We start from the raw sequence: 11,811 nt of genomic DNA on the forward strand, positions 1-11,811 counted from the left end.
AGAACTTGGTACTTCCCAGGCTGGTCCATTCTACACGCCAACTGGAGCAGGAGGACATTAATGCGCGTACAGCGGCGGAGCGAGGAGGGCCCGTGTTCTTTCCCACTTTGTCGCGATGAGGAAGAGGCAGAAAGAGTGTCCCTGTCTCTTCCATCAGGGAGCTTTTCATCTTTCTTGCCTCTCCTCTGACTAGGATGGTACGCGCCAAAGAAAGCCGGGCGCGTGGCACCCAATAAGAACGCGGGTTGTTGGGAGGTGTCGCCTGACCAATGGTAGAACGCGATGTTGGGGGGCGGGGGGGGGAGGACGAGGATAATCGTGTTGGAGGTCGAAGGGCTCCGCCGGCGGCCGCCAGGATGGTCGGGCCTCTGTGCCGAGTGACCGGTGGGCTGCGCTTGGCCGCCCTGGTCCTCCGCAGCAGAGGTGGGGCGAGCAGGGCCTCGGGAGTCCGGCGGTAAGAAGGCGGCGGAGGCAGGGTGGGGAAAGGGGGCACCGAAGGAGGGCTTGACGCCTTCTGGGGAAGGGTGAAGCACAGCCCAGCCTGGGAGATGGGCAGGGAGGGGCGTCCATTTGCGGGATCCAAAGGGTGGCAAAGAAATGATGTTCGGGGGGCGAGAATTCTGTTATACCTTGAAGGTTTCTAGAGATAAGACAGGGCATTACATTATCTCTGTTTCAGGCTCCGTCCAGCTTCACACCCCTTCCACGCGCAAAAGCAGTAAAACAGCATACAAGCTTTGTCCATTACAATCATTGTTTTTCGTTAATTAACTCCCATTGTCTTTTGCGTACTGCAACACAGAATTTTGCAACGTTGTGACTCCTGGGTGTTTATCAGAAAGAAGCCAGATTAAATAAAGTTTAGTGGAATGTCCTAGAAAACTTACTAATAGGGGAGTAATTAAGGATCGCCTAAGATCGTTATAAAATGGGCATACAAGGGTGTGGGGGGCGGTGTAGGGATGGAGCGCTGGTACTTCTTGGCTTCTCTGGCTGTTTGGGTGGGCATAGCCATCAGGGCTGTCATGGAGAGTGCCTGCACTTCTGAATTGATTGGCAATACAGAAAAATATGCCCTAATGATTTAGCTACCTAGGTAATAATTAATATTGTTAGCTTCTTTACCTTATTAATGAAACACACTTGACAGTTTCAGACTTATTCCAGAAGTGGGCCATATTCCACATGGAATATATTTCCTTTTGGGATTAGCCCAAAATTTCCAGTCTGCTTTCCAGGCTGATTTTCTTTTGCTGTCCAAGACCCTGTGACAGAAAAGACACTGGTGGGGAGAGAGGTCAGTACCAGAGCACTTAAAATCTGCAGAGAGGATGAACCTGCAGCTGCCTGCTCACATGATCTCACCCAGCCCAGTTCCTGACTAAGAAGGAAGCTCAGGGGTTGGTCTGGCTCCTGGGAGATTGGAAGAGTCTCCTACCTACCTTGCTGCACTGGGTTCTGCTGTTTGTTCTCGATTTAGTTAGTAGTGAGTGGATGAGGCTTCTTTAAACAATGGAAGCCTTCTAAAATAATTTGATCTATAGAACTATACTAACTGTATTGTCTGACATTGTCTGCTTTAAAGTTCCAGTCTGGTGGATGGGGGGAGTGGGAAATATTTTGGGGGGATAGCCCACTACCCATTGGAATCCTCCTTGGAGGTGGGCCAAGTAAAGGAACTCAAGCCTGGTGAAATCTGTGTTCATCTTGCAGTGCAAGTGGAGAAGTACACATTGAACCTCGCTATCGTCAATTCCCAGAGCTGACTAAATCTCAGCAGATCAAGGCGGAAGTGCTTAGTAGTATGATGTGGTTCTGGATCCTGTGGCACTTCTGGCATGATCCTGATGCTGTGCTGGTAAGAACTGAAATGGGCTGGGAAAGTCTAGAAAGCAGTAGTAGTAGTTTATTCTCTCCCTGTGGGAAGAGTGAGAGATGTGGTTGCTCAAGTCTCACCGCTCTGAGCGGAATCCTATCTTGTTCCTTACTACAAATTCAAGTTGTGTCCTGAGAGTAACCAGCGGGGTCTTAAAAAGCTTGACATTCCTCGAGTTCTAAAGTTGTTGCATTGTTGAAAACTCAGACTAGGGTCTGACAGTAATCCTGGTCAGGACTTGACAAATCCCAAGTGCCAGAGAGCTGTGGTGCCTAGACTAAGATGTTCAGAAATAGAATTATTTAATAAAATCCTTGTCCATGGTAGCCCTGTTCCTGTTCTAAGTATGTTACTTGTAAAGAGGGAAAAGTGAAGCCTTCCCTCTCAATATCTTGTTATTTTGTCAAGGGTCATTGTCTAATTCCTAAATCTTGGGGTTGGCCCCTATAAACAGATTTCCTGTTAACGTGAACTAAAATCTCAGTCCACCCCTAGCACTAAGCTCACTGGAGAAAAGTCATCATGTCTTGAACTTGTTACAAGTCTCTGGTACTCATCACACAGGTGCTGGTGTGCTCTTAGCACCTTGCTTGACTGAAGACAGGTAGGGGAATAAAACACTTGTCAGGCTTCAAGAATATAAGAACACTGCTTGATCAGACCAAAGGTCCCTCAGGTTCAGAATCCTGTTTCCCAGACTGGTCAGCCAGATGGCTCTGGGAAACCCACAATGAAGGCAACATCCCTTCCCTTCCATTTGCCCCACAGCAATGGGTTTTAGTGGCACATTGCCTCTGAATATGTAGGTTCTATTGTATAATGTATAACAGCTTCTGTTAATCAATACTCATATTCCATTCATTTTCTGTTCCTCTTTTAGTGCTACCTAAGCACCTTGTTACCATATCCTGTAGTTGCAACTTAAAAATAAATTGGAGTTGTACACGCTGCTTCTCAATATGGTTTATATAGAAAAAGGAATAAGATGGTTCTCTGTCCTAAAGGGACTCAGTCTTTAAAAGAAGCAGACAGCAGCAGCCGCCGCCACTGGAAGGGAGGTTATCTGGGTTGAATAAGGACAATTACTCTTGTACTGCTAAATATGAGTCACTGCTTTAAAAGGTGCCTCTTTGCTCAATTAGCAGGGCTTTAGTACTACTTGCTTGTTCCGAATCTACTGCCAATCGGTGTTGGGTCACAATGTGTTATGAGAGAGGAGCATTTCTATCTACATTCTCCACACATTCATTCTATAAACCTCTATCCTGTTCCTCCCATCACTCTTTTCCTGAAGCCCCTAACAATTTAACTTTCTTCTGAAGGGAAGGTAATCCAGCCCCTTTTCTGCTTTTGTGAGAAGTAAGGTGAAACCCATGGCAGAAGACTATGGCCTTGGGCCTTTAGCAGCTAGTATGCACACCTCATGCTTAGCCCTGTAGTTGGAAGGGTTTTTAGTATGTTAAAACTTGAGACATGAACTTGGTTCTATAAACTAAACCCTTTATACAATTTAAGGTTAATAATGTATATATGTTTGCATCATATCTGAATACAAAACTGTCTAGTACTGTTAATATAACTGAGCTCATCAAAGGAGAGTAGTAGTAATAGAACATCTGCAGCTAATGCCTTCATTCAGAGTACAAGGGGAAATATTAAAAATGCTAGTACTACTGGATCATGTGATGAGTTGATCAAACAGCATTATCAAAAGTAGCTTTATGGACTGAGACAGTGCTGTTAAAGAGTTGCATGTAGTCCTAGACAGACACATGCAATCTTTTGTGCCCATGTACCTCAATTATAGCAGTGCCCCCCTTTAGCTGATATGGTCAGTTGTACCTTGCCTGTCTCTGTGGAAGACGCATGCTTGGCAGCCTCTGTACCAAACCTCTCCATTGCCTTGGTTTATGATTTCAACGGTTCAACTTCTTTCCTTCTGCTCCTACAGGGCCACTTTCCATATCCAGATCCTTCTCAGTGGACAGATGAGGAGCTGGGAATCCCTCCTGATGATGACTAGACTTTCAATAGCCTGTTCCTAAGTAAGTTTTTATAGACAAGTTCTATGGTATCTTTACACAAAGTCCTTGACAAAGACTAAAAAAGTGAGGACAGTGAAACCTAGTAACTGAAATATTGCCACATCCCTTTATTTATATACCACCCATCCTGGAATGTATCAGATGGTTAACATATAAAAAACTTGAGTTTATTTAAAATTCTCAATTTGTAACCAAGATTTTTTTTGTTGCCCAAATGTGAGCAAATCTTTATCCAATGTGGGATAAACATTTGCCCACATTTCAGTCCCTATCATTGTTGTCATCCAGTCCAGTTGAAAATTTGCAAGCTTGCCTGCCTCTTCCCACTTTCCATCTCTTGTGTGCTGTCAAGTCCTGGTTAGGTAAACCAGTTTATAAACCATCTCCAGGGTCAGATGAACCACCAAACTGTTTTTCCTAACTAGGATTTAAACATCCATTTTATACCAGAGCTGGAAAAAATGGGGGTGGGAGTCTGGTTGCCTTCCCACCCAGTGAATGCTTTGGGTTGTCTGAATCGGTGAGTTGACTTCCAGCTTGTAAGCTCCTTAAGGATGAAGGCCTATATATTTTGCCTATGAACACTGCATGGTGCCATTAAAAACTCAAGAGAAAACAGAAAGGGTCTGTTGGGACAGAACTTCTACTGTAGTGTTTTGGTAACTTCATTTGTTAGGTGAAGCTTAGACAATTTCTAACAAAATATAAATAGCAATCTGCAAAATAACCTTAAACAAGGTGAAAAGGTATTAGACATAAATATGGAAATATATAAACATATACCATGAGTGTTCAAGATGGACTCTTCACAGCTGGAATGCAAAACATGCAGAATGCTACAAAGTCAAAGATGCCAGAAGTATCTTCATTCTTCAATCTCTGCACATTTCCACTTGTTGAAGAATTTTGTGGATTATTATGACATGTTTGGCTTATTTGGCTTCATAGTGCTTTGCTCTCCAGCTGTAAAGATTCCATCTTTAACTTCTTGCACATTCATGCATTTGTACATGTGGTGTTACTTGCTGGATTTTTCCATGGTTTGAGATCTGTTGCATCATGGTGTGTTTATATATTTCCATATGTATGTCTAATACTTTTCCACCTTGTTATTTCACGGATTGCTGTTTATATTTTGTTGCTGTGTCTGTGATTCCCCATGGTATATTATTGTGGGTAGACAATTTCTAAAGCAGACATTTGGTCCACCTCACAAAATGCTGAATTTCTGTTTTGGTAAATCAGTCCTTGAGATTAACACTTTACTGAGGAGTAATATGCTTGTCTTGTTCATGCTCCATTTTTCTAGTTGATTCTATTGGCAAATCAGCCAAACTAACAATCTGTCTTTATTGCTTGCAGACTTCTGGGAGGAGACTTACAGAAACTGATGCTTTAGACTCAATTAAAATGATAAATAAAGCTAACAAGACCATTCTGTCTCTGGAGGTGCTGAATGTTTCCACATAGGATGATGAACTCTCTTGGGGAGAGGATATTAGTTGGTCATTGTGTTGTAACTGAAAACTTGTGTATTCTGTATGAGGCTACCATAACTCAGCTCTCCTAGGAACTACCAACACAGATCTGAGAGCTCAGAAACACAGTGGGCAGCAAATGCCCCTGCAGAAGAGTACTGTGAACTCTGTGTCTAACAGTAATTAGTGGTGGTTTAGGAAAGCTGAGAAGAGGAAGTGAAGTTCTTATTTTCCACACACTTGGGGATTTATAACCTGCTTCCTGGTTAGACTCCTAAATGGCAGCTGAAATATATAGAAGCTATAGGAACTATATGAACTATAGGAGTGATAGTAAAGTGATTCAGCAGGGCATTCATATTGTACAAGTCATGAAATGTAGCTTTTGCAAAAAGCCACTATCAGTGGTTTCTGGTATTTTGTCTTTAGTAGGGAGTTATCCAATGACCACCATCCAGAAGTAAACACTCTTAACATTCTTAGGGCTAGAATGGAATTAAGATTCAGCATTTTGGGCTTTAGATCTGAAGAATACAAGAGATGTATAAGTACAATAGCACAGGCCTGTATTTAGGTAGCGACAACTCTTGGAGAAAGCATTCTGAACCAGTGATTGATGATTATCACCCTTATTAATACTCTGAGACCATTAACATGCAGTCCATCTTTATTATAGCAGTATTCACATCAAATACATAGAACTTTACCTTTTATATAATACAGAGTTCTTTAAATAACTTTACACAAATATTTCTCCGATCTGAATTTTCAGCTATCAAATTTTTGTCTCCATGCTCTCTAAACCAAACTGGACAATATTTCCCACTGTACAAATTTACATGAGAGAAAAAGCTCCAAAATACAAATGAAGGGAGTTTAAGTGAAAGGGATAACAGAGGAGAAGAAAACTGAAAATCTGTACAAGCATTTACTGTGAACAACTGGGGATGGAAAGATTTGGAGGCAGGGAGAAAAGAGCTGCAGTGATCCATTAAACAAAGCTGAAAAACATTTCCCTGTGAATTAGAAACAGGCCTTTAAACATGTATTTAATCCATTGTCCTTTTAAAAGTAGCTATGGATATAAACAGTCCTTTGGGGGGAAAACAGATCTTTAAAATTGCAGACTTGGAGACTCACATCTTGTGGTAAATACAGCTTTGAGGAATGCTGGATTGGGATATACATTGCACTGCACTAGTTAATCTATACATATTTCTCCTTTTTCAGCAACTTCCTAGAGTAATCTGTGTTCCCCCTGAAGCTGTTTTACTGGTGGACATTTGCCATCGTTTCTGTAGGGCCCAAACAGATGCTGCAAGTTCTGTCCAAAGACTGCTCATCACTTTGAGGTTGGAGGGCAGTGAGTCTGCAGCAGTAGCACCTCCCTTAGTGCTCCAATGGTCTCAACTTCCTTTCCATCAAGTGCCCTTGTAGGCATAACTAGGAGTCCTTACTACAGCAGAGGAGGATGGGGAAAGGGACCATTGTTAGCTACATGCTCTTGTGCTGCAGCCAAACTTCTAAAGTGGTGAGTGATTGCAAACGGGGCCTGGTAACCATCAGTGCTACATTAAAACAAAGCATTGGAATGATTCTCCAGTGCAGGAACAGAGAAAATAACCAGTGCATTTTCCCTAGTTAACCAAGAAGTAGCATACTTGAAGAGGGAAAGGGCAGCCTATGTAAACCAAGCAGTCATTGGATTTATTCACTTTTATAAAGCAAGCAGCAGAATGAACAAGGCAAACATATATTTCTGATAACAGAAAATTTAAACAGGGAAGTTAGCTGCTGTTTCCAACTGCTCAGAAACAACTCTTTTGCCCATCACTGGTCCCTAAAAGCCAAGAGAGGTGCTGGTTAGATTAGCATACTTCCTACTCAGGCTAGAAGGGCTATTGCAGTCCAGTGGTTGGGCAGGAGGTGCCTCAGTTTCAGTTGCACTCCTCTTATCGCATCACAATATATTATCATCTCCTCCCTACTGAAGTGCAGGGAACCATCAGTTGGGAACATCATCATCTAGAGCCCCCAAGTTGGTGGACTACACCTCCCTTTGACCATTGTGGCTGGCAGTCATGAGAGTTCAACAAGAGCTGGGGACCCAAGGTTGGGAACTGCTGGTCTAGATAAATCAACACTGGTCAACATTAGTTGGGAAAGAGAGTTACTAGTTTGGGAGCATGATATGTGTGAAGCTGCTGTCCTGGGTCACTCGTACATTGTTTTAATAAGCCAGGGACTTGCATTACAAAAGGAGCAAGCTGAAGACGTAGCAAGCTTCTGTTAATTGAACATCTGAACTCCTCTTAAGGGCTAAAAAGAAGTTACACACACAGGCTGGTCACTGCCAAGTTTTAGTCACAGGAGCGGGGCAAGGAGGTGGTTCTGGAAGAAATGGGGTTATTTCTCTTAACTCTTCACAGTTTTGCATTTCAAAGTACATTATTGCACTTAGGGTTGTGGTTTGTTTTTTTCCATTTAAGTCCAAGGTTATTTAAACTCAGCCTCACATCACATTTTCCTCCCTCCCCTATTGATCTGTGGCTTCTTCGGCTTCAACACAGTCCCAAAATGAGTGCTTCCCCTCCACCCCTGCCCCCCCCATCTGAAAGGTCCTAACACCACAAAACAAACACATGTAATACAGAAGGTGTCAAAACTAACTGGCCAACCTTTGGAAATCCAAAATGGTACCCAGTCACCTGCTTCACATTTTCCTAGTTCAGAAAGGGGAAATGGGCATAACTCTGAATACAGTTCAAAGTGTGATAAGAAATGTAATTGCAGGAATAGTACCCACAGAGGCTGAATGGAATAGACAGACATTGTTGCTTTGGAAACTGCAAAGTTGTCTAGACAAGAAGAGCCAGTGTGGTGTAGTGGTTAGAGTGCTAGACTAGGACCAGGGGTACCTGAGTTCAAATCCCCATTTAGCCATGAGGCTAGCTGGGTGACTCTGGGCCAGTCACTTCTCTCTCAGCCTAACCTACTTCACAGGGGGGTTGTGAAGCGAAACCTAAGTATGTAGTACACCACTCTGGGCTCCTTGGAGAAAGAGCAGGATATAAAATGTAAAAACAAACAAAACAAGTTCTCTCAAATAAAGTTCTCAGCTACCAATGGGGTGAAAATAAACAATGAAGGGGGGTTGTTGGGGTTTTTCGGGGGGGGGGATAGCACCATAGTAGTGCAATAGCTCCATGTAGTGCACATGCTTAGCATTCAGAAAGTCCCTGGATCAATCCCTGGCACCTCTGGGTCAAGGTTCTCAAGGTAGCAGGCCTGGACGAGACCCTGGAGAGCTATCTGCCAGCCAAGCTAGACGGACACATGCCCTGACTTGACCTAAGTACAGACATGTGTACTTCTTCAGGCCTTGGAGGAAATGCCACAGCGAGACAATTTTCTGGGCTTTCAGTCGCAATTATTTGTACGGTATTACACCCTATGTCATACTTTAAAAGGGTAACAAAAATCAGGCCCTATATAGTATGAAATCTGCATTTGATACCATCTGGAGGCCAAGATCCATGCACCAAAAGGTAGGAAGAAGAAAACTGAAAAACCAGCTAACCGCCTAGCCCATTCTCTCCCTAGGCAGATAGATGGACCAGGACATCAGTATAGAAGATACAATTCCAGCATGCCTCAGCTTAACTCCTGCTTCTTCTTTGCTATTAATCCATATGCAGTGAACCTAAACGTCACTCAAAATGCATTAACACACTGTTTGGGGTTTGTAGACAGATTACCCATTTCAGCAGGAAGACCTCTGGCAAATCTCCAATCCTTCCCTCAACAAGAGAAAAGGGGCCTCAACAACACTGGGCTCTGTACCTGTTTATGGTTACAAACAAATCCAAGCTTTCCTATTCTAAAACACACTTAACCAATACATGGCTTTTTATATAGCTTCCCTTCTCAAGGTAATCTCTCTTTTACACCATAGAGCTTGAAACTATAATTCCACTCAAAAAACAGCTGGCCCTCTGAAGAGGCAAAGTATCTCTTAGTTTATATATTACAAATGCAATAGTCTTCCAATTTATGTATATTTGAGGGGGCACACAACACGTGTGTGTTATTTCTGCCAATTTGGGGAGGAAAAACTATGGGTACCATCTGTCTTGAGATGTTCCCAGAAAAAGCCCCAGTGAAATAAAACGGCAGTTATGCTGGAGGTACAATGCCACTCATTTTAATGAAACCGTCTGCTAAAGGACAGCTTCCTATGTTTCAACCAAACTTGAAAATGTAGTGTATTGGGAGTCAAAGCTACTGCTCCAGTCACAAAGCACCTAGTTAATACACTTTGGGGATCTCTCTCTCTTTAAACTGACAAAAGGCACAGATCATTTGGCAAACTGCAAAGGAAACATTTCAGGAAGCACACACTTCCAGTGTGGGGGGGATCCATGATAAAGCAAGACACATGCACTAGCTCTCCCTAACTCTGAAAGCTAGCTTAATCTTGTGCAAGCCCATAGACAAGCTTGGATCGCAATGCCAAAAGAAACTTAAAAGGCAAACGAAATGTTTCTCTAAGTGCCTCTCTTAAATTTTGCACATGAAGCCCAATGGCTCATTTTACAGAGAAAGTGTATGTCACACAGACTTCACTAAATCCACATTGCAAGAGAGAGATGGCCCCAACACTTCCCCCTCCTCCCCTCCCTTTTGAAGTGTTATAAACCACTTGCCAGTGGGGGTTTGAGGAATTTCCAGCCAGCCTGGGTACTTTGTGTAGTATGACATCCATACAATGCAGTGCGTGGGTGAGATTTCCTGGTGAAAGTGAGTGGGCCAGTGGGGGAATGATATCCCAGAGTACTGCAGGAAGGGCTACCAGCTGGGCTGGCTCTGTGTAGCTTGACTGAAACGCTCTGCTGCCTTTCCATCTGCAAGCAGCAAATTACATCAGCATAACCTCAATCATTATACTTCTATGCAACCCAGGCGACATTTCTATTGAAGACATAATGGAAGTCGGAGATTAAATTTAATGTGATTTCATGTCTCTACTGATACACACTAGATTCAGACTGAATCTAGAATGTAATCTCACAAACTGTGTCATTCCATTTGGGTGACATTTCCCCCACTCCCCGATGGATGGAAACGTGCTTAGCTACAGTACTGTGAACAGTTTTCTGCTACATAGACTGCCCTTGTGGTCCACACAGCAATACAGTGTCACACAGTTGCAAAATACACTTCATATCTTAACTCTTTCACTAAGCTCACTATTACAAAAAACTCCCCCACCCCTAAAAATCAAAACATACTGATGTTTCACAGTGTAAGGAAGTGAAGGGAAAGGTCTTCCACAAACTGTAGCAGATGCTTATAGTAGGTATGGGCAGGATGTCAACTGGGCAATTCCTGGGGTAACGGAATCAGTTAGGGTACCACTTTTTCAATAACACTAGCCATAGCCAAAATTCAAGTTGATATTATATACAGTATATTCACTAGCAAGAGGAAATCTACTATAAGGCTATATTTTTATAAAGTCTTTAAATTATAGAGTATGAAGCATGCAAATTTGTAACGGAATCAGAAATATTTGGATTTTTCCCCCATTATCAATTTTACATGTTTCAGATACTAAAATATTTAAGGGTTTTGTAAAAATATGACCTTATAGCAGGAGATGCTCTCTTGCCAGTAGGTATATATATCCAATTGAAAACCAGCTTATGGCTACAGTCATTGAAAAAGTGGTAACATACCTGATTCCGTCACCCTTGGAATTACCCAACTGTGTATGACCAGAAACTTGTTTTTGGTGAACTGCTGCCTATAAAATCCCTCAGTCAAGACGGCAACAATGCACATGTTGTATTGGGAACATCTTTGGATAGGTGTGCCCTATGTTTGTACAGAGGATGATGTCAACACACTGCACACTTTGTGTCTGTACAAAGATGAGGCTGAGACTTCCACATACATTGCTGACATCTTTGCTGAAGAACTTCCTGGCAAACCTGCAGTGGTGGAAGCAGCATCGATGGACCATGGGGCAGTCTGCCTACCTGACAGAGCTTTTTTTCCCCCCCTTTAAAGATGAGAATAATTTCTGGCAATAGCAGCCATCAATTTAGGAATATGTACATGAAGACAGGTTTCTATAAAAAGCAGGCACATTCCCTTTGCGCTTCGAAGAAGCCCAAAGGCATCAAATAGCCCTCCAAATTTATTTATTTTTTACATGGAAGCCAAATGTATTTTGAAAGTTTATATCCTGGCTATCCTCACAAGAGCACCTAACGTGGATTCTTCATTTTAAAAATGTGTGTTTTCTAAATGATAAAAGATTATGGGAAGTTTTTCAAATAGAAATAAATTATGGCCAACATGGTACACAGCCTCCTGTAGATAAGGACTCACTGGAGCTGCTGTGGAA

General features: G+C 42.6%; 1 protein-coding gene across 1 annotated transcript; it reads left to right on the forward strand.

Annotated features, from left to right (window-relative positions):
* Positions 1–278: 278 nt before the first annotated feature.
* On the forward strand, positions 279–5,356 carry NDUFB2 (NADH:ubiquinone oxidoreductase subunit B2). The gene is made up of 4 exons (XM_053254785.1): positions 279–454; positions 1,714–1,858; positions 3,828–3,921; positions 5,284–5,356. Exons 1-3 carry the CDS (start codon positions 357–359, stop codon positions 3,897–3,899), a joined length of 315 nt encoding a protein of 104 aa, XP_053110760.1. The 5' UTR covers positions 279–356; the 3' UTR covers positions 3,900–3,921; positions 5,284–5,356.
* The last annotated feature ends 6,455 nt before the right edge of the window (positions 5,357–11,811 follow it).

This window comes from Hemicordylus capensis, chromosome 5 (genome assembly GCF_027244095.1).
Source record: "Hemicordylus capensis ecotype Gifberg chromosome 5, rHemCap1.1.pri, whole genome shotgun sequence".
Taxonomy (NCBI): domain Eukaryota; kingdom Metazoa; phylum Chordata; class Lepidosauria; order Squamata; family Cordylidae; genus Hemicordylus; species Hemicordylus capensis.